The sequence below is a fragment of the Chinchilla lanigera genome, unplaced genomic scaffold (assembly GCF_000276665.1).
Source record: "Chinchilla lanigera isolate Chin_1 unplaced genomic scaffold, ChiLan1.0 scaffold00024, whole genome shotgun sequence".
Classification (NCBI taxonomy): Eukaryota; Metazoa; Chordata; class Mammalia; order Rodentia; family Chinchillidae; genus Chinchilla; species Chinchilla lanigera.
In genome coordinates, this window is record NW_004955425.1 from 22,198,125 (window position 1) to 22,225,157 (window position 27,033).

At 44.1% G+C, this 27,033-nt stretch overlaps 1 protein-coding gene across 1 annotated transcript in view; it reads left to right on the top strand.

Annotated features, from left to right (window-relative positions):
• The window catches only part of Arsb (arylsulfatase B), a gene marked incomplete at its 5' end in the record, with an annotated part of 160,715 nt that overhangs the window by 77,618 nt on the left and 56,064 nt on the right, over positions 1-27,033 (top strand). The window contains 2 exon segments of the mRNA XM_013514875.1: positions 225-468; positions 20,524-20,594. Coding sequence (XP_013370329.1) covers positions 225-468; positions 20,524-20,594 — 315 coding nt within the window.

Below are 27,033 nucleotides of genomic sequence, written 5' to 3' on the forward strand. Positions count from 1 at the left end.
CTGGTTGGCCAAGTGTCCCTGCCTCTGTGGAGGTCTGGTGGCCCGTGAAGGCTGTGGTTTCAGCAGAGTCCTTTGCCGTAGTACTCACCCTCGGGCATTCAGGCACGAGATCGTCTTTGGAACTTCAGCTTTATTGTTCTTGTCAGTCAGGGCTTGACATAACTGGCTCTGCTTTGATTCCAACAGTGTTCACAAGCTGAAGCCTTGGCCCAATTGTGTTTCAGACAACGGAGGGCAGACCCTGGCCGGAGGCAATAACTGGCCCCTTCGAGGAAGAAAATGGACCCTGTGGGAAGGAGGCATCCGAGGCGTGGGCTTTGTCGCAAGCCCCTTGCTAAAGCGGAAGGGCGCGAGGAGCCGGGAGCTCATCCACATTTCCGACTGGCTGCCGACGCTGCTGAGGCTGGCAGGGGGCCGCACGCATGGCACCAAGCCCCTGGACGGCTTCGACGTGTGGGAAACCATCAGGTACTGCATGCATTGCCTTCTCAGATAGGAGCTCCAAGAGCAGCTTGACAGGGTGGGGTGAGAACGATAACTTTTGTGTTGAAATTACAGTTCCTCTTACAAAAATGATCTCTTTTGAGATATGAAATACCTATAGAGATGCTGTAATTATATATTCTTTAAGTTTGAAATTTGGGGTAGCAGGTATGTGTTTTACCTGGAGAGTAAGATTGTCCTCAGCCTTCAGTCCATATGGAAGGTGCTGAGAGCCGAGAGCACTGCTGAGAAGCAGGCGTGTGCAGTGTTGGCTTCCCGCCAGGACCAGGGACCCACCTTGCTGTGTGCTGGGAGAATGGAGCCCAGAGCAGCTGTGCAGGCTCAGGGAATAGGTTCAGCTCCGCTCGTTACCAAGTAAGGGACACCTACTATGTGCTGGTCCCTGTCCTAAGTGCTGAGAATGAGGGGTGAATAAGAGAGGCAAGGGCCCGGCTCTCAAGAAGCATGTATTCTAGTAGGGGAGAAAAATATTAAACAGGTAAGCACACAAACAGCCAGGATGGGACAAAAGGGAAAGGCCGGCTGGTTCCTTGCCACTTTCTGCTTGCCCTGCCCTGAGTTGTTTCCCCTCTGCCATGCCCTCTGCTGTGCTGCCCTGCTTTGGAGCCAGGCAACCAGGGACTGAAACCTCTACAAACTGAGCTAAATAAACCGTTCTTCCCTTAACTTGTGGGTGTCGGGTATTTTGTCCCAGCAATGAGAAAAGTAACTAAGACAGCTGTGAACGCTTAAATGGAAACTCTTGAAGTGCTCTGAGTTTAGGGATGGATGGAAGAGACATCTGGCCAGGCTGCTCAGCCTCTCAGAACATGCGTCTCTTACCTTCTCTCCAGCGAGTGATGTCCAGGAAGGTGAGATGACGAAAGCTCAGGGAAAATCTGATCAATCAGTGTTCTAATTTTCTGGAAGTCATTTCTCAACTCAGAGTTCTAGATTCTCCTTGGAGACTTTCTCAAATTTTAGAGATTGTTTTTCAAACAACAAATTGTAAATTGTTGAGTAGCTATTTCTTAACCTTATTCAAGCTGAACCTTGAATAATACCGGGGGTAGGGTTGTTGGCCTCATTAGGTCAGAAATCCATATATAGTATAATTTAGAAAAAACTATTTAATACCTTTATTAACAGTTGCTTGCAAAGTCAGAGGAATGGGTTTTTTCTAGTTTTTTTTAATATTGTAGACGTTCTTGAGACTGATGAAAATTGTGAATTTATAGAAAAAAGAGTCTAAACGTACAAAAACTTAGCTAGAACTTATATTAGAAATAGGTTACACATTTCTGTGTGATTACACGTGGAAAACTGAAAACTATTCTTCATAAACTTATGCCTCTCTTGCTCATTTTAATGAAAAATTAGTAGCCAATCATGAGTAGCTGTTTAAAAAATAATGACCAATAGCAAATAAAAAGGAAATAAAAATGTCAAGGCAAATCAGAACTTGAATATCAGTTCAGGTTATCACTGTTGAGGTTTTACTTAAAGAAGTTTAAAAAAAACTTCGGTTTTTGATACAACAGCATTTGTAGCACGCCTAACAGTAGTTAGTTTTTAGTCTTGTGGCATTTTGGTAACAAAACTATTAGCAACCCTGGCTTACGAGGGCACACAGCAGCGACTATGCCAGAGCTGAGCTCAGTGGAAAAGCAATAAATTCATTCTGAATAATTTCTTTTGTCCTCATTTTACTGAGGTTATTTGTTTATTTGTTTGTCTTTTTGAGACAAGGTTTTGCTATGCAGTCCAGGCTGGCCTTGAACTCACCTCAGCCTCTCTAGTGCTGGGATTACAAGCCTGCTCCACCATGCCCGGTGTACTGGAGTTATCCTCTTTGGCAAAGTCCACATCATTAATGTTCACTCACATCACCAAATTGGATTATAAATGCATATTTCAACCTTAAGGTTGTCTTGGTCAGAAGTGAGTTGTAGAGTGGGGTGCCATTTGCTTTGGTCTGGGGAGGAGCTGGTGAGAAACTCAACCCTGCCCACCCGCAGGACACCTCTCCTGGGCCTTGGAATGCTCTCCTCCAGAGCAGGCTCCTGGAGCCACCGTGTGAGGTTGACTGCAGGGCTTTCGATCTGACCAAAAACGTTTTACATAAGACTGCTAAATCATGACAGTTAGCTTTCCTTTTCTATTTAAAAAAAATAAGGTAAAATTTCTATCCAAAGTTTAATAAAACATTTTAAGATTCGTGCTATGGGAATACGGCAGATTTCCACTTAGTAAGTAAAGAACTGCGCTCATCCCACTCTTATTTTTTGATGAAAGTTCTCGTTTGTTGATGGAAGAGGAGTCCAGCCTCTGGCTCTGAAGGAGCTGCTGCTCGCAGAGCATGAAGGCAAGCCTTCTTTTGGGCACACAGCTGCTGATAGAGAAACCAGCCAGTCACACTCACATCAGAGCGTCCTCTCTAAGCGGCACAAACAAACGAGCAGCCAAAAGTCAGAGACACTTGATCTGTGCCCAGAAATTAGAACTTTTTTCCAGAAATGGAAATACCATTTTTGAGGTGATGGTAGTTTTCGAAAATTTCAAAAGGGGTTCATGAAATAGGAATACCAGTTGTCTTAGTTACTTTTTCTATTGCTGAGACAAAATATCCAACACTTGCAGTTAAAGGAGGAAAGGTTTATTTAGCTCACAGTTTGTAGGGGTTCAGTCCGTGGTTGGTGGGCTCTAAGGCAGGTGATGCAGCAGAGGGGCGTGGCAGAGGAGGAACAGCTCACAACTGGCAGAAGGCAGCAAAGCAGTGAAGTAGCAGCAGCAGGCAGCAACCTACCTTCTCTCTGTCCTTTTATGGTCCATTCAGGCTATCCACCTTTGACCAGTGCCACCCACACCCAGAGCGGGGCACCCTTAATCCCAGCATCCACTTTAATCCTTGCATCACACTCTAGATTCAGCCACCTCTGAAAATCCCCACCTATGAGTGTCTGAGACTTTGGGGGGACATCTAGACACAACTGTAACACCAGTAATGGAGGAAAAGCATAGCTGGTTGTGCTAGGAGCATCAGAGATTAACTGGTTATATAATTATCAATTCCTCTTCAACTTGCTTCAACGTATTAAACTTTGAGGAGAAATATTAGCATTTCTGAGGTGAGTGACATTATTTACAATGAGAGCTTTTCAGCTGCTTCTGTTTTTCTTCTTTGTCATTTCCAGCTTCTCCAAGCACTTTCCAAGTCTGTGTAGTTTGTGTACTTTTCAACTTGATATGGAACTTTCAGGTTGTTTCAAGACATTTCATAAGCTTAGTTGCCAAAAATGAAAACCAAAAGATTCGTATTCCATAGGCTGCTTTTTGCTCATGTTATCTGTAAACTTAATACCAAACAAAAGCAGAGCCTCTGACGGTCTGGTCAGAATGGTGTTTCTCATTGATGGGAAAGTCTTCCAGATGGCATAACACAATAGTGGTGACAACTGAATATTAACTGAAAATATAAAATATGCCAACAACTTGATATTGATATAGGGGAAAGAAACTCCTGACCTGCTAGATACCTGGATGAGTTTGTGTTCTCTAAAATTGAAGAATGAATTTTAGGAACAACAGAGGTGAAGAGCAGAATATATTTATTGAGGGAAAGAAAGCTTCTGTCTGAGAGAGGGACAGAAGGGGGCCTGAGTGGATTGCCAAGGAACTTGCCTTTTTTAGGGACTTTTATAGAGCAAAACCACAACGTGATGTGGGTCCAAGGTGGGGAACCTGGGAAATTGCAAGGTGGGACAGAACTATGGCCAGCCAATAAGATGACAAGCATAACTGCTCAGGTAAAATTGACTAAGTAGGGATCAAATGGGGAAGTGAGACAAGTAATAAGCAGGCATGAATACAGAACAGGGGCTTTTCCCATAGGCCATTGGGTCAGTGACTCTTCCTGGTCTTTTCAAGGTGATCGCTACCTATTTAGAGTATCAAGCCCTGATGTCCATCCCTAGGGAGGTATGTGGGTGCATTTATTTCTTCTTTTGTCTTGAGTTCTGGCCCACAGTGGAAGCACCTGTCTCTCCCACAGTTGCAAGTTATCTTGTCTTCCACGCTGGCTCCTTCAAGGGCCCAGCCCGGTATGCCTGCCTGTAATATTCCTATCTAATTTAACTGCCTACAACAATATGACATTATGGAGACTTTTACCCTATAAATTCAGGTTCAATAAGAAAGTTAAAAAAAAATCACTTTTCATTCCAGTTTCACAGATAACATGAAACCAGTGAAGCATGATTGTCCCTAAGCCCGAGGTTAAGAACCTTTGCTCTTTTTTCTTTATTCCAAATATTAACAAAGTGACCCTGACGGATTGTTGAATAATACTCCCTTTTCAGTGACTACAGCACCACTTTAATTATGTGTTAAGCTCTCATTTGCTTTACTCTGTGGACCCATCTGCTCCCACTTGTAATCTCTGACTTGACTCCCTTTTGTCATCTCTAGCAGGTGTTTCAATCCTGTGGAAATTTATCAGCCATACCTGCATTATATTTCCTTTATAAAATTTTCTTGACAAGTCCCGCTTTTTAATTTTTGCCTGATGAACTCTAGAATTATTTTGCCAAGTTGCAAGGAAAGCTTTTTATAAACTGAATTGGAGGAGAGTAGACCTGTAAATTGATTTTTAAAAATGACACATTCATGCTTACTGCCTGGACACTTAATATTGTTGCCCAGCTTACTGATGTGCTCTTCACTTTAAGGAATATTATTTTTTCTTTGGATTTGATTTTGAACGTTCCCTCACTAAGCTTTCAAGTTTATTCACTTTTTTGCAGTATCTAATCATCCATTCATTCTATCTAGTATATTTTACATCTCGTACATTGTAGCTTCCACTTCTTCAAGCCAGCTGGGTCTGCTGTGTCGTCTGTGTCCCTGGGCAGCTTCCTGAACAGTTAGAGTACAGTTAGAATAGCTGTAATAGCTGTTCAGTGCCCTGCCCACACCGACGTGTGCAGTGGTTGTTGTGAGGACTGATTGTGCTCCTGACCGTGGCTCTCGTCTCCGTGCCTTTTAATCTTTGATTCAAGGCATCGCTTATTTACCTTGCTAGGTACTGGATCTTTTTGTATTCTTACAACTCTTCTTGCTTTGTTCCGAGATGCCATTGTTACTACATTCGTTTGAATAATGCTTTTGTGACTTACTAGGCAGGTCCAGAGCAGTGCCCATTCTAAGGCTAATTATTCCCCACCACTGGGTCAAAACCCTGTCTAGAAATCTACCCAGTGCCTGTGAATTCTGAGTGCTTCTGGTCTGACTGTTGGGCACAGGGACTGCCCGCTGCTGGTGCGGAAGCTGAGCGCTGTTCTCTGCAGTGCTGTCTGACGGGGCTGTCCTCAGGGTGAAGCGCATCCTCTGTGGACCTCCAGGATTCCCGTGTGCAGCCCTCTCTTCCCTAGCGTTGGTCCTTCATCTCCAGCTGCCTTGGTCTTTCTGGGCTGTCAGCTCTATCTCAGCTGCGGGAAGGCACTGGGCCCCCTCTCTTGCCCTTCCTCTCCCCAGTAAGTTGGAGCAAGCTCAGGACTCACCTCCTTTGTTTCCCATCTTTTATCTTTTCCAGGGTCATCCTCCACTGCCTGATATGTGGAGCTTTGAAAGCTGTTGTTTCATGTATTCTGTCTGTTTTTCTTTGAGTTGGTTTAGGCAAGAGGGTAAGAAAATCTGGTTTGTCTGTTTCCCTCTCTTAGCGAAAATTGAAAGTGCCCAGAGACACTTTTCTTCTTTTGGTGGTGGTGGGGTTAGGGGGTTGAGACAAGTTCTTGCTGTATAGCCCAGAGATCCTTGAACTCACAGAGTTCCTTCTGCCTCAGCCTCCTTAGTGCTAGGATTACAGGTGTACACCACCATGTGCACTTTTGTGCCTGTGATTTCTTCACCAGTATTTCCTCGCTTATTTCTCACTTTCAGGCATTCCTAAATTTGGTCTAGGATTCAGCTTTCTGAAATAGAATACTACATAATGCCATTCTCTCCTTATCCACATTTTTGTTTTAGTTTTAGATCCATAATGATATATTCAGTGCAAAGTACCTTTCCATTCCCAAAGTGTTCACAACTATCTCTTAGCTAAAGGAATTTATCCTTGAATACAGTTTTCAAGATTCTTTGAATTCTTCATGTCTGTTAAAACATTTCTTACAACCTTGATAATTTAAAAACAGCTCAACTGATTTAAAAAATTTGTCTCATACTTTCTTGCTTGAATGTCTTAAAAATATTATCTCAGTCTTTCTTTGTTATCTATGTTGCTATTAAGCCAAATGTCAGCCTGATTTTATTCTTTTGCAAATCCAGGGGTCTTTTTATCTGGAGGCCCAGGAGATTTTTATTAGTACTTTCGCTATTATTTAAAGTCTAACACTTTTGCTGACTGTCCCAAAGCTTGCGGTGCCAGTGCAGTTTTTCCAGTCACAAAGTGGATTCTTTGAGTTTGAACATTCAGTTTGCCTTTATTTCACATTTTTTGAAATATAGTTCTCAATGTCGTGTTCCATTGTTTCCGTGTCCATCCTCACATCCCCAGCTGTGGGCACTCTTGAGTTTTCTGTATGTAGCTTTTGTTTTGCTCACTTTCTGATGTTTTTTGCCTCTTTGCTTTCTCCTATTTTGAATTATCTTCTTGCTTTTCATTTCTATTCTTGATAAACCTTCACATACTTTGTTATGTAAATAATGTCCCTTCATTTTCTGAGATTTTGTCTTTTTTTCCAGTTTCTTCCCTTAGCTTAGTATTTGGGCTTTTAAAGTTCTAATTCATGGTGCTTTTAAATACTGGAAGTTGCTGATTGAACTATATTTAATTCATGTTGAAATATTGTGTAACCGTTTTTCTCTCCTTTGTGACATTTTTCCATAGTAGGAAAGTAGTTTTCGTTTGCCAGAAGCTTTGCATTCTCGTTTGCTGCTTTTTAAAACCTCTGTGGTAAGTCTGTATAGATGCTGGATTCTTTTTGTTGTTGTTCATGTTTGTTTCTTTTTATTCCTGGGAGGGTAGGGTTTGGAGAGTTGATTTCTTAGTTCCAAAATACCTTGTATTGCTACAAGAATGTGCAGTTTTCTTTAATAAGTCCTGCCCTTTCTTTGTGCTCTGCATCCCGTGATTTTTATGTTACTCTGCTGTTCTAGGGAAACCCTGCTGTTCAGCCACTTCCTACTTTCCATCCCTCCTGGAAAAGGAAAGAAGCCTGTCCTGTTCCTGTCTCTCTCCTCGCTCAGAACTGCCACCTCTGCATCCTGAGGCTTCCAAGCCACTTTCAGTGCCCCCTGGCCGCAAGGCATCAGCCCCAGGCAGCGTTTGCCACCCGAAGTGTGCGTCTGTCCCGCCCTCCTGCAGTCAGCATCCGGGCTGGTGCCAGCCTTGAGTCCAGGTCTCAGGGTGCTCCCACATCTGCTTCTAGCGCTCACATGTGCCCCGTCTCTGGTTTGTGTCATAGCTTGAATATAGTTTTTGGAGGATTGCAGGAATAGATTTAAATCAGGATGCCACCATTATTCTGCAAATACAGATGTTCACATGTTCTTGGGTTCTTTTTTTTTTTTTTTTTTGGTTTTTCTCCGGTACCGGGAACCGAACTCACGACCTTGTGCTTGCCAGGCAGGCGCTTTGCTGCTGAGCTAAATCCCCAGCTCGTTCTTAGGTTCTTACTCTACTTTTTTTTTTTTTAACTGATCCTCTGTGTCAGCATCACAGAGTGGCTTTTTTATGTTCTTCGTATTTTGAGACAAGATCTCGCTATTTAGTTCAGGCTGAACTTGAACTCATTATGTAGTCTAGGCTGGCCTGAAATCATTGTAATCCTCCTGCCTCAGCCTCCCTCCTGAGTGCTGGGAGGCCTGCACCACTGGAACAGCACTAGGAACTGTAAGTGAAGCACTTGTATCAGTGACACAGGGTATTAAGTGACTGTCTGTGCTTTTTAAGTTGAAATGTTCAATAAATGATGTCTTATTTTGGATTCTCCACCCACCTTTTTGAAAAAGAGCTTCTACCCTGTGCTTGGTGCATGGTGGCTGTGAGGGGGGTCTGGGGGACTTTGCGTGAGGGGCCTTCTTGTGCATTGTCGGAGGCCAGGTGCCCTGTAGGATCCTCCCCTGAGGCTACAGTCTGCGACCAGGTGGCCAAGGAGAGGAAGAGATGGCTTGGGTGGGAGGCGCGAGGTATCTGTGAGGACTCGGGAGATCATGCCCACCCTTTGTTTGGTATAGCGGCCGGGTTGTGTGGGTAGAGGTAGACAAAATGAATCCATCTTTTTCTGCTTTCCTTGGGATCAGGTTTTGATTCCTGCGGTAGAATCCAAGAATATGTTGTTAATCTCTTTAGTGCTGGCACTGGCAGAATCCCCTGAGGACCTTGGCATCTGTCTCCTCTTCAGTTTCCAACACCATCGCCAGTTTTCACCGTTTTGTAATTTTTCGTGGGTATTAAATTGGAAATTGGAAAAAGGGAACATTAGCCCCTCTGGTTTGTCTTGATACTAACCCAATTATTTCTCAGTAATAACAGGAAAAATTATATAAACAGTGTGAAGCAGTGACTTTTTCTTGAGTAGTCTATCTTAGAAAGCCTCCTTCACAGACATGAATAATAATGAAAGATATTTCTTACTCTATATCAAATGAATTCAACTTATATATTTCCTCGCCAAATTTAATCAAAATTTTATAATTTCCGTGCCTAAACGCTTTACTCATGGTGAGGTTTGCATGTTAAAGGGCTTTTCAAGGAGTATGGGATTTATGCAAATCCAGCATCTCTCTCTCTCTCTCTCTCTCTCTCTCTCTCACACACACACACACACACACACACACACACAGGGAAGAAAATGAACCCTGCAAGGAATTTCATCACTGTCACATGATCCTCTCAGTCCTGTCCCCTGTGCCATCTTGGGCAAGTTCCTTAACATTTTCAAGCATTAATTTCCCTGTATGTAGAGTGAACAGTGGTGATTCTTACCTTGTAAGCGTCTATTTGCGGATGTAGCAGAAGAACATGCACTTAGCAGTGGGCAAGCAGGTGGGAAGCTCAGGGTGGGAAGGGAGGATGGTAACAGATGATAAAGATAATGACACAGGGTTAGGTGGAAATTACCCCTGGGTGTCCCCTAAGGGTTTTGATCAGTAACTGCTTTCTCCCCGACCCCTCCTTCAAAAACTGTCCTCAGGAAATACTGCCCTGGCTGTTTGTTTTTCTAAAAATTTGATATGACTTCTAGGGTGTGTCTGTTAGCAGATTCAGCAGCGAGTGGCAAAGGAAGGATGGAGTGGAATAGCATTTCATTTATTTATGGGAATAGTTTTACTGCCCTGCCCTGCCCTTCAATGAGTAGGGAAATGAGAGTCAAAAACTGGAAACTATTTATAAGTGGACAGTGGTGTGATCTCAGTGTCTGAAACTGTAGACTTACAGAAAATATGTATGGCGTATTGGAAACTAGTCCCTGATCAGTATCTCCTTGTCCTATTTTTTGAAAAATAAAACTAATCTGGGAAATGTGAAATTTGGGGTAAATTTAAATTGAATGCTGAAGTGTCATCAGCAACAGAATATCACTTGTAACATCTAACAGAGGGGATGGAGAAAACCCACTAACGTGTATTAACAGAGTCATTTGCTTATGGAGCCTTAAGAGTCAGCAAACATCAGACATTCACAGAGACACTGCACATTTCCCTAAGGAGGCAGCTCGGCACCATGCTGGGAGTGGGCTTCGGGAATGAGTCGGCTGGCCTGAGCTCCAAGCCCAGTGCGGTTACCTGGTTACCTGCTCAGCCGCGGATCATGGAAGTCATTGACCACGCTGTCTAAGTTGTGTCTGTCTCACAGTGCTGAGGACTAAATGAGGTAATACGTGCAAGACGTTTAAATGAAAGCATAAAGCTTGCTCTTCTAATGCTAACTACTATTACTCACGCCAACCTGGCCCAAATAAACAAAAGCCAAAACTAGCTCTAATTTGCTCACCCAGACCTGGGTGAAACACACTCATTTCACAAGTTAGAGGTGTCAGGAAGCGGCCCGAGATGGACACAGCAGGCTGCGCTCCCTCTCTCTCTCTCTCTCTCTCTCTCTCTCTGTTTCTCTCTCTCACTATTTCTCTTTCTCTCTCTCTCTCTGTCGACACAGTGGTGTCTCCTTACTGCCATGATCATCAGAATGTGCTGGCAGGGTCGGGCGTGAGTCAGTCCTTGCCTGTCCCATGGGGCGCTGTCTTAAAGAAGCTGAGGAGAGAAGTTGGCTTTGTTTCTGTCAGTCTGGAGCCCACATTTGCTGTCATAAAAACACCCATTGCCTTGGCTCACCAAAAACTAGGGCACTTCATAAACGTGTGCGACTGTTGAAGAATCATTTTTCATCAGCATCAGCAGCTATTATTCCGAGTGAAATTTCAGAAATGGAACCAACAGCCTATTGAAGATAGTGTTGCTTATACAGCTAAACTGTACCATCTGCCTACACCAAAGAAAGGAAAATTCATAAGGAACTGCACTATTTCTCTTAATATGCGGTTCATCATGAGTAGACTGTGTGACTTAGCTATGTTGACACTGATGTTTTTCTAAAACCAGGTTTACACATGGGAGAGAACATCATGACACCTCTTAGAAGTTAAGTTAAAGCTACCTCACTGTGCTTTACAAAGGGAATGCATGCCTGCTAGAAAATGAATAGAAGAATGAATGCTGCACTATTATCCTCCTGTTATTCTTGTATGTGTGTCTCAGGGCAGAATCTGTGTCTATGGTGAACTTCTTTCTGTGTCTGCAGAGTCAGGGTCTGTATTTGGTAATAAAAGGGTTTCTTTTGGGGGGTTCATTTAATTCTCTTAACAACCTTATCATAAAATACTTTTATCCACATTCTGCTGGGAAGGAAAGCAAGGCTCCTATTTATTTAGCCAGTAAATAGTTTGTCCCTGAGAGGCTTTGCTCGCAGGCAGCACTGTGCTGCATAGGAGAGAGTGAAGCCTTTAAGGCTGGGCAGGAGAAATCCACTTTCTCGTTCCTTGACTGTATAGAAATGAGGCTGGGGGAGAGTTAGTGTTTGAAAGAATCATGGAAAACTACAGTATTTGTAGCATTGCCTATAAGTGAACACATACAGATGAATATATAGAGAGATCCAGATAGAAGACAGGAGCCAGCAATCTTTAATATAGTAATAATCAATCCTCTAGCCATTTTGTGGGCTTATTTATCTATTGTATAGGGCACTGTTTATTGTATAGGATGGCTGTAATTACACAGAAACTGTTATGAATGAACGTACAGCACACACTTTTTTTTCTTCAATCCACTTTAGTATACACACACTTGAAGAAGAAATTCTATCATATGCCAAAAGTTTGTGTGCAGGGTACCTAAATCCCTATATACCAGCAAATTAAGGGACCGATTGTAGGAAGTTATAAATAGTTTTGTCGTTTGCGGTGCTGGGACTCAAACCCAGGACCTCACACATACTAGTAGGCAAGTGTTCTGCTGAGCTACACTCCAGCCCAAATAGATTTCTGAGTGTGTGTGCATGCTCATGCTACTGGAGATTAAACCTTGCATCACTCTACCCTGAGCTACATTGCCGGCCCTTTTTATTTTTTATTTAAAGACAGAGTCTTGCTAAGTTGCCTGGGGTGGCCTTACTTTCTCAATAGGCAGGGTTACAAGCCTGCACCACCAGGCATGGTTTTGAATAGATTTATTTAGATGCTTTCTGAGGAAGCATGACTTCCTTTCAAGGGGAAGCCATTCTTTGTGTAAGTGCCCTAAAAGCCAGACACCCATCTGTTGATCATAGGAAAAAAATTAGGGATTTCGAGCATGTGACAACTTCATATAGCAAGACTAGAACACAGTAATTCTCAGCCTTAGCTGTGTATTTAAATCAGCTTCCTTTTTTTTTCTACAAGAATGCCAGGATAGCTCTTTTGGGAAAAAAACAGTCTTTTCAACAGATGGTGCCAGGACAAGTGGATATCCACCTGCAAAAGAATGAAGTCAGATCCTGCCCTCAGAACATACATAAAAGTTTACTTGAAAAGAACTGCAGATTTACACATCAGAGCTACAGTTATAAAGGCCTTAGAAGGAAACTTTGGAATAAAGCTTTGTGCCAATGGGTTTGTCTGTGCTTTCTTGGATAAAATACAGAAAGCAAGAAAAGAAAAAATAGATAAGTTGAACTGCCTCAAAATTTAAAACTTGTTCTTCAGAAGATGCCTCACAAAAACAAAAGGACAGCCCATGAAATGGGAGAAAATATGAGCAAGTCAGGGACTTGCATCCAGAATGTGTAAATAATTCTTACGGTTCAATTATAAATAGACCCATAGCCCAACTGACAAAGAGGAAAGGATCTGAACAGACAGACAGTCCTCCAAGAAAATATATGAGTCATCAGTGCATGCATTAAAGGAGGCTAGCATTGTCAGTCATGAGGAGAGTGCAGTTCCAGCCCACAGTGAGGTACCACGACACCATCCAGGATGGCTATAATAAAAAAGAAGAGTGATTACTAAGCATTGGAAGGGGAGTAGAGAAATTGGAATGCTCGTGCCTTGCTAGGAAGAGTGTGCAGTGGTGTGGAAGCTTTGGAAAGCAATTTGGCAGATCCTCAGAAAGTTAAATATGAAGTTACCATATAAGCTGCAGTTCCACTCCTAGTTACACACTCAAGAGAAAGGAAAACAAATGCCCACACAGGACTTGTACATGAGTGTTCATAGCAGTGTTCTTCATAATAGCCCAAAGTGGAAACAACCCAGATGTCTACCAGCCGCTGAGTAGATAAAGTAAGTGTGGTATATCCCTGCCATGGAACACTATTTAGCCATATAAGGAAAGGGAGATTTTAATACACGGTACAGCATGGATGAATTCCGAAAATATGCCATAAAGTGAAAGAAGCCATCAGAAGGGGTCACACATCATATGATTCCATTTATATGAAATGTTCAGCATAGGCAAGTCTACAGAGACAGTGAGGTGGGGTAGAAACTAAAGAAGACGCCAGTGCTTTCAGGGAGTTAAACATGTTCCAAAAATGAGGCTGTGCTGATGGCTGTGCAGCCCTGTGAGCATACTGAACACATTTAACAACACTGTAAATAGGAGGCTGTGGTTTGTACATTATATTTGGATAAAATTAATTTTAAAGACCCAGCTTGAGTACTTCTACAAGTCTCTAAGCCCTGGCTGACACTCAGAGCAATGAACACCCCCTCTGGGGAAGCCGGAAGCATCCCCAGCGCTGGCAAGGTGGGGCCGGGTGGGAAGCCCTGCTGTGCAGTCAGCCCTCCCTCGTAGGTTTCTGACCCTAGAGACTCTGAACAGCTCTGGGCTGTGTGGAAGGACTGTGTATTTCAGGTGTGGTGCACGGGCCAGCAGCATTGCTATCACTTGGGGACTGGGGAGAAAGGCAGTTTCTTGGGTCCTTCGCAGCCCAAGAGTCTGAGAAATCAGAAACGCGTTAGAGCTTGAGAAGCACAGCCTGAGAATGGCCCTCACGCTCTGCTGTACCTGGGGAACAGCTGGGGATTCAGCAGCCACAGCTAGGTTCCGCCCGGTGATCTCCCCCGCAGGAGGGCAGCATGTGCACCTGGGTTTTGGAAACGCCGCAGGTGATTCTTACATACCACACAGCTTGCAAATAAATAATCAAAACACTGGAGCTATTTAATGTTAAGGATAAGATGGCTAATAAATAACATTTATTATTTTGTTCTTAATTTAAGGATAGAGGAACACACATGAGAAAGTGATTATTGATGACAAAAATTGCCAGAGGAAGCTTGGCATATTGGCACATGCCTATAATCCCAGTACTGGGAGGCTGAAGCAGGAGGATCGCTGTGATTTGAGGCCAGCCTGAACTACGCAGAGAGATCCTGTCTCAAAAAACAAAAACAAAAATTTTCCAGTGTGGGAAGAGATAGAAGTAACACAACAGTGGGAAATGTTTGTCCTAAAAAATGTATATACACCAAAAAGACCAAGTGTTTTTTTTTGTTTTGTTTTGTTTTTCTCTGGTACCGGGAACTGAACTCACGACCTTGCGCTTGCCAGGCAGGCGCTTTGCCGCTGAGCTAAATCCCCAGCCCCCAAGACCAAGTGTTTTCTTGCCAGCTGTAGGAATGTGTTTTTTTTTATGTGATTGCTGGAGATGGCTCACATTTAAGTGGCCAAGGATTTGTGAGATTTTAAGACAAGAAAAATATTTTAAACCACACTGACAGAGTGTGGGTATTTGAACTCCCCTTTCTTTTTATGTAAAGAGAAAGCTTATTTAAGGTTGTGGATGCCCCTTCCCAGGTATTGAAGTCCAGTTTCTCAGGCCTGAGGAAATCCACTCTCACCTGCATGGTGGGACCCAAGCAGAGTACAGGGCAGTTCTCTCTCTGTGTCACAGGGTCCCCGCACCTTGTCCAGAAATCCGCCACCCCTTCGAAGGACCCGCATCTGTCTGCTCTTTGCTGGTCTTTTTAAGGTTGTGGCTCAGTTGTTTCCTAGGCAAAATCATGCAGCTTGCAGAGTTTGTTTTGAGATCTGTTCCTCGGCTCTAGGCCCATGTTCTTGGGGTGACAGGCATTTCCCTTTTAGTCTCCACTGAGAGACCAAAAGGGAAACTCACAGCTGTCCTTCCTCCTCCCGCTCTGAGCTTTGCGCCCAGACACGAGACCCTGCGTCCTTTCAGAAACTGAAAGAAGAGACAATTTAGGGGTGGAACTTGGGACTCTAGTGACCCCAACCCATTGCTGTGTCCTGAGTGTGAGATGTGTCCAGACCCTCAGGGGCAAACGATTGCTGTGGGCTGGGCCAGTCAGAGACTTAGCCTTTGTTTCTGGAAAGGGGCAAGGTTAGCGTAAGTAAATGTAAGTCATACTTTCATAGAGACACAGTAGGATGTGTTTTGTCAAATACATGGTACTCAGATGAGCGTGTGGTGTAAGTGGGTAATTAGTCAATTAGGATTATCCACAACATTTGGGGTCCAGGAGAGGCACCTTATCTTACTTATTTTAAAATGCTGGTGGCTCTTCTGAATGATGAAAAAATAAAATGAATAAATATTATACATATAAACACTCTCTAGAGTTACTAGAAAGTAATGTTTTATTTAAAACTGTGACTAATGTTTTGGATATATCAGGGCATTCTGCTTTTAAATATAAGTGGTTATATTAATATGTACTTAAAATTTATTTTCCCCCTTCATTCTTGCCTTCTTTTGTTTTTTTTTTTTTTTTCTCATTTTGGTTATTTTTAACTCTATTTTTTAAGAATACATATTCATCATACAGATTGATCACTTCGATATCTTAATTCTTTTTTCCCCATTCCCCTCCCCTCCCTTTAACCCTTCTTTCCCTCCCATTTACAAAAGCTTTGTTTGCACTTTTCCTTCTCTTCTCTTCTTTTCTTTCCCCTTCCTTCCCTTCTCCCTCTTCCTTCCCTGTTCCACTTCCCATTTGAACATGTTCTCATTTCCCAATGTCTGTCCTCCATTATGCTCCTTAGTTATTCTTTGGGTTTTGCACAAAAGGGAAACAATGCGGTATGTAAACTTGTATGTCCAGTTTATTTCAGTTGAGATTATGGTCTTAAGGTGCACTCGTTTTCCTAAAAATGACTCAAGTATGTACTTCTTTATGGCTGCATAGTATTCCATTGTAGAAAAAAAACCACATCTTTTTCTTTTTTTATCTATTCATTGGTTGATGAGCATTTGAGTTGTTTCTAAGATTTAGCTATTAAAAACTATGCCACTATAAACATGGGTGTACATATATCACTGCGGTATGATGCTTTTAATTCTTTTGGGAAGATATCATGAAGGGGAATAGCTGTGTCAAATGGGACCTCTAGTCCTAGTTTTTTGAGAAATCTCCACACTGATTTCCACAGTGGTTGCACTAGTCTACACTCCCACCAACAGTGGAGGAGGGTTCCTTTTTCCTCACAGCCCCACCAGCATTTGTTATTGCTTTATTTCTTTATGATAGCCATTCTTTCTGGAGGGAGATGGAATCTAAGTGTTGTTTTAATTTGTATTTCTCAAATGACCAGTGATGTTGAGCATTTTTTCATATATTTATTTGCTGTTTGTATTTTCTTCATCTGACAAATGTCTGTTCATTTTAGATGCTCATTTTTGGATTGGGTCTTTAAATTTGGGGGGGTTGATTTTTTGAGTTCTTTGTATAGTCTAGATGTTAGAACTTTGAGGTAAAATTTTTTCCCACTTGGTGGCTTGTTGCTTCATTCTGTTGGTGGTTTCTCTTGCTGTGCAAAAACTTTTTAATATGATGTGATCCCAGTTGTTGATTCTTTGTAATATTTCCTGTGCAGTCAGGGTTTTGTTCATAAAATCTTTGCCTATACCTGTATCTTCAAGAGTTTTATCTATTTTCTTTTCCAGCAGATTAAATGCTTCTGTTTTTATATTTACATCTTTGATCCATTTCAATTTTAGTTTAGTGCATGTTGAGAGGCATGGGTCTAGTCTTAATCTTCAGCATGTGGAAAGCCAGTTTCCCAGCACCGTTTATTAAAGAGGCTGTCTTTGTTCCAGGGAAAGTGTTTGGCTCCTTTGTCAAAGATAAGGTGGCTGAGTGTGTTTGGAGTTGTTTCTCCATCTGCTATTCTGTTCCATTGATCCTCAGGTCTCTTTTTTTGCAGTACCACAGTTTTTATCATGGTAGCTTTGTAATCTAACTTCAAGTCAGAAATTGTGATGCCCCTTGCTTTGCCCTTGTTGCCCAGAATTGCTTTTGCTCTTCTAGGTCTCTTCTGGTTCCAAATGCATTTTAGGATTGATTTTTCTAGTTCTGTGAGGTATGCCATTGGTATTTTGAACAGGATTTCATTAAGTCTGTATAACAATTTTGGAAGTATGACCATTTTTACTACATTGGTTCTGCCTAACCAAGAACAGGGGATATCTTTCCATTTTCTGATATCCTCGTTGATCTCCTATTTTAGAGTACTGTAGTTTTCAGTGTATAGGTCTTTAATTTCCTGTGTTAGATTGATTCCTAAGTATTTCATTTTTCTTGGTGCGATTATGAAAGGTGTTGTTTCCCTGATTTCTCTCTCAATGAGTTTATTATTTGCGTATAGGAAGGCTATTGATTTTTGAGTGTTACCTTTGTATCTACTATGCTGCTGAATTTGGTTATTAATTCTAGGATTCTTTTGGTGGAGTTTTGGGGGTCTTCTATGGAGAGTATCATATCATTTGAGAATAATGATTATTTAGCTTCTTCTTTTCCTATCTTTATTCCTTTTCTTTCTCTTCTCTAATTGCTCTGGCTGATATTTCCAGAACTGTATTGAACAGGAGTGGTGATAGTGGGCATCATTGTCTGTTCCTGATTTAGAGTGAAAACTTTTAGTTTTTATCCATTTAGTATGACGTTAGCTATTTGTTTGTCATAGATGGCTCTTGTCTGATTGAGATAAAGACCTTCTATTCCAATTTTCTGTAGGGCTTTTATCAAATGACAATTTTGAATTTTGTCAAATGCTTTTGCTGCATCTGTTGAGATGATCATGTGATTTTTGTCCTTGGCTCTGTTAATATGGTGTATTATGTTTATTGGTTTCAACTGTATGTTGAACCGTCCCCTGCATCCCTGAGATGAGTCCTACTTGGTCATGATATATAATCTTCTTGATGATATGGTGAATTCTGTTTGCCAGTATCTTGAGGATTTTTGCATCTGTGTTTATTGAGGAGATTGGCCTTTAGTTCTCTTCTGTGGTTGAATCCTTATTTGGTTTTGGTATCAGGGTAATGCTTGCTTCTAGGAATGATTTTGGGAGTATTCCTTCTCTTTCAATTTCATTAAAGAGTTTGGGAAGTATTGGTGTTAAGTCTTCTCTAAATTTCTTGTAAAATTCAGCAGTGAACCCATCAAGACTTGAGTTTTTCTGTGTTGGTAGTTTTTTTTTTATTATTACTTCTTCAATTTCATTGACTGATATCAGGTTATTTAGAATATTTATATCTTCTTGATTCAGCTTTGGTAATTCATATGTATGGAGGAATTTGTCCATTACTTCTGAATTTTCCATTTTATTAGAGTACAGGTTCTCAAAGTAGTATTGATGATCTACTGGATTTCTTCAAGATCTGTTGTGATTTTGCCCTTTTTCATTCCTAATTGCATGGATTTGGGTCTTATCTCTCCTTTTCTTGATAAAGTTGGCTAAGAGTTTGCTATTTTATTTAATCTTTCAAAGAACCAGCTCTTGAACTCATTGATTCCCTGTGTTGTTTTCTTTGTCTCAATTGCGTTAATTTCTGCTTTGGTCTTGGTAATCTCCTCCCTCATGTATGCTTTGGGTTTTACTTGCTCTTCTTCTTCTGGAATGAGGTTCAGCATTAGATTAGCTTACTTGCTCTTCTTCTTCTTCATGAGGTTCAGCATTAGATTAGCTGTTTGAGCTTGCTGTGCTTCTCTGTTGTGGGGATTCACTGCTATAAATTTGCCTTGTAGAACTCCTTTCATCGCATCCCATAAGTCTGATATGTCATATTGTCTTGCCATCTTTTGAATTAAATGGATTTTTTATTTGAATTTATGTAGTCTAGAAAAATCCATTGTTTTAAATTATCATCCTCACAGCCTAACACATAAATTTTATTTAGCCAAATCTAAATCAATAGCTTTGCCCTTTTCCCGAGTAATACAAAGGCTTAATCATGGTTTCATCCTGATTTCCCTTCCTGGCTTCCTTGCTATTATTCTCCAGGGTTTTCATTCTTTGCTTATTTTTAAGCCACCAGATTGGGTGTGTTAACATTTGCTTATTTGGCAATTATTAAGTTGCAAGTCACAACTCAGAGTTTTTGAAATGTTACTGGTCCTTAAAATTCCAAAGCATTGCTCTAAACAGCTAGTTGTGGGCTTGGGATGTGGACGTTGGGTGACCTGAAAGCATGTCTTCTTGTTATGGAAAGCGCCTTGCTGGCTCTTCAGACTGTATATAATTTTGTGGTGTAAGCAGTGCTCTGCTACCCTAGCTGAACAGCACTAGATTATCAAGAAGTCAGGGCTGGGGATTTAGCTCAGCGGCAAAAGCGCCTGCCTGGCAAGCGCAAGGTCGTGAGTTCAGTTCCCGGTACCAGAGAAAAACCAAAAACCAAAAAAAAAAAAAAAAGAAAGAAGTCTATAGTGCTCTCCTGGTGAGACACATTGTGTTGAACAATTTCCCCAAGACGGAGTCTGTAGTAGCCAAATGATCTTCATACTTCATGCGCTCCCTGTGTACATCTGGTGGCACTTGTGTGCCCTGTTTTTAAAGGACCCCGCTTTGAGAGCCACACAAGCCAATATTCTGCCAGGGATTTACCAGGAAGGGATGGAACCAAGTGATCTCCAGGTTTGTCTTTGACACTAATACAGGTTGTGACTGTAGCTGTATGAACATTTTTAAAAAAGTGTTCAGGAGATTATTTCACCGGTATTTGTGTTAAATCTGGGATCCGTTTGAATGTGGGAGACGTTAAAGTTTCTGACTTAGCTCATCTTGGAGATGCACGCTGCGTCAGTAATAGGAGCACTGCCCTTCTGGTAGATGCCCTTTCTTTGTTTTCTGGTATGAAGCCGCCAGAAGAACGGCTGTGTTTAAATATAGCTGCAGTGTTATTGCAAGGGTCCTAGGACATTTTCATGTATTTATGTTTATGTTGGCATAGGCTTGATGTTGACGTTTTTATCTAAAAATGTTCAAACGCGATTACTTTTTTTGGGGGGTACTGGGAATTGAACTCAGGACCTTGCGCTTGCCAGGCAGGCACTTGTGCTGCTGAGCTATATCCCTGGCCCAAACATGATTACTTGAAAATACAGCAAGCATGGATTTCAGAAACCTCTGAATTCATGATAAAATTGTTAACTGGCACCATCAGGTTTGTTATTTTCAACCAATACAAGGAAAGGAAGTATTAAAATAACTCTTGCCCATTTGAGAGAGGAAATTAACATTTCCTAAAAAATTCTTTTCTAGTGAAGGAAGCCCGTCCCCCAGAGTGGAGCTCCTGCATAACATTGACCCGTACTTTGTGGACCCCTCGCCATGTGAGTACCCAGGTTGCTGCCACTTTGTGAAACTCCTGGTCGCAGTGTGGCGTTCCTGCCTACTGTCCCTCCAGTCTGGCTTTCTTGCTGCTGCTTTTCAGTAAAGGTAAAGCGTTCTTCAGGACATGCATCCCACTACTCTCGTTAAGGCTGTGAAGGGAACACCAGGTGACAAATCATGAAAGCCGGATTCTCTGCTGGGTTCTGCCATTTACAAGCTGTGTGACCAAGCCATTTCTTGCCCATCCCTTCTCACCTCAGATGTCATGTTGTTGCCTGCGTGTGTGTGTGAGATACTGGGGGTTGAACCTAGGGCTTTTATGCTATCTTCTTACCTGGGTATTTCAGAACCTTCCTGCAGAAAACTTAGCATCAAATAAGCCCTTTTAGTTCCCGGGGTAGCATGAGCCCCCGCATCGTCTGTTGGCTGGCTGAGTGCTGCCCAGCTGAAGGGTCTCTCAGGTGTGATTTTCCTGGCCATCTTGGAAGCCATTCAGCTTGACCCTGCTTGATGCCTGCTCTACCCTGCAAGGAGGCCTGTTAATTCCTTCAGAGCAAAGGGATATTTGGTGTTTTCAGAGGGTGACAGGCCAGAATGGCCCTATATCAGTACCATGCCGGAGGCCCTTTGCCCAGATCTCGTGGCGATGCTTGTCCTGAGACTGACTGTCTTCAGAAACCAGTGCCCCTGCATTCCCTGTGTCACATGGTTCCCACATCCCTCCCTCCTAGGTATGCTGCCGCCTCTCAGCTCAGCTCCCTTCGCCTCTCTTTCCTCTCAGTCTGCGCTACAAGTCAGCATAGCATCGTCCCCTGCTACAGGACCCTGCGCAGAGTTATCCTCCAGAAATTCTCCAGTGTCACTGGGCATTCAGGGCCCCGTGGTCGTAGCCAGCTCCCTCCACGCCTGCCGTGCCATCTTCCCACCCAGCTAGACACTGCTGTACTTGCCGTTTCCAAGTGTGTAGATCATCATACTGGTATCTTTTTAAAGTTTTCATTAGTACTATACATGTCTGTAGTGTATGGTCGGATGCAGCATGGGGAGCTGGCATATGTGCATAACACATCCTGATTCTTTGGACTTTCCTTTCCTCTTCCCTTCTTCCTCCCTCCACCCTCACTCCATCCCTTGATCCTCTTCCTTTTTGCAAGAGATCTGTCTCCCTGTGTCTCCAACATGCTTTGCCCAGGCTTACAGTACCTGTTCCCTGCCTCACCACAGTTTCTCTCAAAACCCAGCCCAGGGTCCCTATCTCAACGGTTTCTAGAAGCCCCACAAGAAGCAGCTGTCCCTTGCTCTTTGCTTCCCTTTGTCTGTGTCTCTGAAGCATATCCAGCACATTTTTGTGTTTGTATCTGCATTTCCCCACTAAGTTGAGAGCTTCTGCAAGCCAGGGTCCACAACTTCTGTATCTTTTTTAATCCTCATCAGTTCATACAAACACTCAGCACTTGGTACATTCAGTAGTGACAGTGGTGAGGATGGAGTGGATAACTGGAGAAGAGCTGGGATGCAATAAAGATCAAAGTGGACATATTAAACCTGGAAAGAAAATGGCCCTGAGTTGGGAAGGGACTTCCTGTTTCTGTCAGAGTGAACTTACAATGATGGGAGATGCAAGAGCGGGCTGGATTTGTATCGTCCACTGTGGCAGCCACTAGCCGCAGGTGCCTACTGAGCACTTCAAGTGCGGCTTACTATGGATTGAGATGTGCTCTAGGCCCGAAACACACGCCCACCCGGGTGTGACATTGTACTCCTGTAACCCCAGTGATTTGAGAGGCCAAGCAGGTAAGTTCAAGCCCAACCTGGGCAAATTAGCAAGACCCTGTCTCAAAATTAGAATTTTAAAAGGTGGGGTCTGGGCATGTGATTCAGTGGTAAAGCCACCGGTCCAATCCCTAGTACCACAAAAAACCCTACCAACATCTGATTTTTAAGATGGTTTTCATATATGATATGTATCATAGTATACTTTGGTATCAGAATATACTTTATATATGCTGAATATAGTTTAGGTGTGTTATGGTTGATACATTGTGTCAACTTGGAGAATCTAGAGGTTTGGCTAAGTAACTTAGCAGGAAGCCAGGGTGCTTACTTTGTATACATCCTGAGCCTGTGGAAGAGGAGGTCATGGAGATTATGTGAGAGCTACACGCCCCTTAGGTGGGGGTAGCCTGTTTACGATGTAAGGCAAGAAAGAAGCTGCTTGCTGCCATTCCTTCGGTTTGCTCTGGCTGCTTTGCCCTTCGGCTGCCAGTCCCCCCTTTGCTCTTGTTGGTTTGCTACTTTCTGCCTCGGAGCCAGCCAAGTATGGACTGAAACCTCCACAAACTGTAAGCTAAATAAACCTTTCCTTCCTTCATTTTGGACGTTGAGTATTTTGTCTCAGGAACGAGAGAAAAGTAACCAAGACAAGGTGTAACTTGTTGACATGACAATTTTAAGTTAAATATATTATTAATGCTTTACTGTTTCCTTTTTATGTAGCTAGTGAAACTTTACAAATACATGTGTGACTTGGCATTATATCTCTATTGCTCTAGGTGGAAAGGAATTGTGTAAGAGGATCACAGACTTCTTATTAGTTACTATGAGGCTACATTAGTGATCCTAAACTTCCCGTCTTTGCACGTCTACGAGATGTGACAGATTCCAGACATCTCTAAATTAAGGACAGCTGGAAGACCTTAATGGTGAGGTGGGAATAGTTGTTACAACTTCCGAGTAACTGAAAGCACTGCAGACCCAGTATAACGCAGGCCCTCAGGGTGTACAGACTGTGCTGCCCACATTGTCATGATCAGCTGTCCTCACGTGTCGTCACCTGCTAAGGTGCACCTGCAGGTGGAAGCCTCATGTCCCCTCCCTCCCTCAGCTGCACTTTGGCTTGCCGTTAGAGTGGAGTGTGGGAGCCCTGTCCCTTTTGGCTGCAGTGCCCGGCTCACAGCAGGTCTCAGTGTAACCCTCTATCATCACTGCTGTCTTCCCTAGCATACTCCCAGCAATAATAGCAAAGGCGAAAGGTTCTTGAAGAATAAACAGTAGTAAGGGCGTGAACCCAGAACAGGGAACTCTCTTTGCCTTGCCCCCTTGGACTTTAAGGATGTTTACTTCTCTTGGATGTGGTGTCCTGCATACTACTTGGCAACTTGCTGTTGCTGTCATGGACTCAGGCATGCGTCTGGCCTTCTGCTCTCATGCTGCTATCTTTGAACCCTTCCTCTTGGTGACCTTCCGCATGGCTCGGGACCTTGCTCTGATTCCCGCATGTACTGGGGGACCCTGTGGGGCCCTTGTGTCAGCACAGAACCACATTCCTGTTGGTTCACACACAGAGTGGTCTCTGCTGCTGTCTGCGTCTGTCCTCTTGTCACGGCAGCGACCCCATGGGCCTCGTTTGCCCAGTCTCTGCAGTCACGCAGCCCACAGTAGAGGACAGAAAGAGGGCAGTTGCTGGGGGCCTGCTGCTTTTAGTATGAAGATATCAGCCATTCCTGTTTCTCTGTAGTTAATACGGGGGGTGGGTAAATCCAGCTATAAGAAGATAAGTACTGTCAGGACTCAAAATCCTATTCATCACTACATTTTACAAATGCGTTCTAGAAGTCTGGGGTCAGGGCTCGCGCACGCTCGGCCTCTGGTGAGGGCTTCGTGGCCAGTGGCACCATGGTGGGAGTCCTTTAGCGGCGATGGTAAAGCAATACAGGAAAGTAGAGAGCAGGAGGGGCCAGGCCCATCGCAGGAACTCACTGGCGTCCCACAGGAGCTACAGCCCTTCTGTCCTGGCACAGTGCCCTCGTCAGCCTCACCAACGCCCAGCAAGGCCTCACCTCTAGCTGCCCCTCCACCTCAACACCACCACTTCGAGGAAGAGGCCTCCGACCTGTGAGCCCTTGAGGACAGCCCAGACACAAATCGGGTGCCTCGTGTCTTCCTGAACTTTCCAACAGGCCGACTCCTTAGAGTCTCCAGCAGGTTGTGGCGGGCAGAAGTAACCCTCCAGGGGCTGGGTCACGGGGGATGCCGTTGAGGCTGGTTTCTGGGAAAACCCGGCCGCATCCAAGAAATAGTGGGGAGTGGTGGTGATGACAGGAGGCCTGAGCGCGGCCCCCAAGCTTTGTTAGAGACTGGTCCGGAAGTGCCACAGCCTCTGCCCTCCTGCTGTGAAGGCTGCCTGGATAGTGGCAGCTTGCTTGTTTAGGCACAGGGGGCCAGCAGTGAGAGGAGTGGGCAGAATGTGGGGACAGGCAGTGTCACCTCATGCAACATGCAGAACTTGGAGGTGTCAGAGCTGGATTTGACCGCAGCTTTGACTTATTTCCTAAGAGTCTGCGATAAGTTGTTCTAGGTATCTGTTATCAACTAAAAAATGGGGACAGGTGTAGGAATCTCTTGTCGGCACATCCATCTGTCACGAACAGCCAGTGTTTATACTCAGGCGCCTGAGGTTGGGAGGGACGAGGACGCTTTTCTTTTCACTTTGTGTTTTCCCTGGTTTTAAAATTTTGCAATGAGCGCAGATTGCCCCCACGGTCAGAAGTTGCAGCCCCAATCTCAGTTGTGGAGGCAGCCGCGGCGCTGGGGGTCTGCTGCTCGGGAAGCGGAGCCCGCTGAGTGCCAGCCCTGCCCATGCACCCTGCCGGAGCCCGTGTGTGACCGTGCTTCTCTTTGGCGGTCAGCCCTCAGACCCTGGTCTCTCAGTCAAAATTCTTTCTCCTTTTCAGGTACAAGCTCACTGGTCATGACGTTAGCAGCGTTTTGTGTCTTTGCTGCCAAACTGTCCTTGCTGTGTTCCTCCTGTGTGACTGTCAGGCTGCTTGTGCTTCTCTGCCCTGGGCTGTGGGGACGCCGTCTGTTGGATGGCGAGGGCAGGCCCCAGCCTCCGAGCCCATGCACAGCGCGGGTTTCAGGTCCCAACCAGAGCTCCACTGTTGATACCCCGTGCTGGCCGCCTGTTTGTCATCCCAAGAAAATAAATCAAACCAATCCACAGCCCTTTAAAAACTTCTTTGCCACGGCCTAGGTTGCTGACGGTGAACCTTTGAGAGACTGAGCCCAGACTGCAACCTAAACCCCTCTTACCGCAGAGTGCCACACTGCAGTCGGACCTGAATACTGAGGTTTCAGTTGAGAAAAAACAACTGTTACCTGATGCTCGGCTGCTGGAGTGACCTGGCTCACAGAGAGGACTCTGCATGTCCACCACCACTGGCCTAGGTTATACAGAAATGGGAAATCCCATAGCCCCAATTTTACGCTGGGAGAAATCAGGGTTAGCAGGGCCAGGTAACTGATGTTGGCTTGAAGGGCTGGGCTGTCCCTGCATGTGGGAGTCAGGCCCTGCCTGAGGCCCCTCACTTCACCACTTCCCCTCTTAGGACACCGGTGGCTGCTTGCCCATATACCCATTGTATTAGTCCATTTTCTGTTCTTATAACAAAATGCCCAGGGCTGGGTAATTTGTAAGGAAAGGGGGTTCATTTCGCTGACAGTTGTGGCGTTTCAGGAGCATGGCTCTATCATCTGCTCAGCTCTGGTGCCAGCACTGTATCTGTGTCACACAGTGGATGGTGTCACGACAGACGTGCACAGGAGAGTGAGCGGTCACATGCAAGCTGGGGAGCCAAGGAGCCTGGTGCAGCCAGTCCTGCTGGCAGAAGCTCACTGGGTCCCAGGACAAGCGCATCAGCTCCTTCCCAGGGCAGCGCCCTAAACCCAACCCTATGCACTAAGCCCCCCATCTTAACAGCTTCATCTCCTCCCAGCATCGCCTCATGGAGGACCCAGCCTCCCACACAGGCCCCAGGGGTCCACTCAGACCCTGTCCACCCATGGGCTCATGGGCTCCTGCTCCTGGGGCCCAGCACTGCCAGACCTCCTCCTCTCCAACCTGCCGCTTACTCATCTGCTTGTCTTTGATTCTGGCAGATCCTAGAAATTTTAACCACGGCTTTCCCAGGTAGCTTGGTTTACAGGATTTTTTAAAATTGTGAATAGCTGTTTGATTTTTTTTTTTTCAAAATTTTTCTGATTGTGCTATCAGGGAAAATATAACTGCCAACCTGCTAGATGTCCGGTACACCGAGTTTGTGTCTCCTGAAATTAAAGAATGAATTCCAAAGACAAAGGAGGTTAAGAGTAGGAAAAGTTTATTGTGGAATAGAAATAGCTCCAAAAGACAGGAGGGGTCCTGAGTGGGCTGCCACCGGGGCCCTTTGTCAGGGGTACTGCTCCAATAGGGAAGAAGGTCATGTAGCAAGGGCACATGAAAAGAACAAAGGCATTTTGGGGAAGGGATGGGTCTGGTGCTCTGGTCACCCGGGCCTGGCCATTGCATCTCCCTCTTGAGGCCTGGCCTTCTTCAGGTGTGCCTCTAGCCACAATTCTGAGGTCTTCATTCTTTCTATTGACTTCCTTGACAGCTGTGCC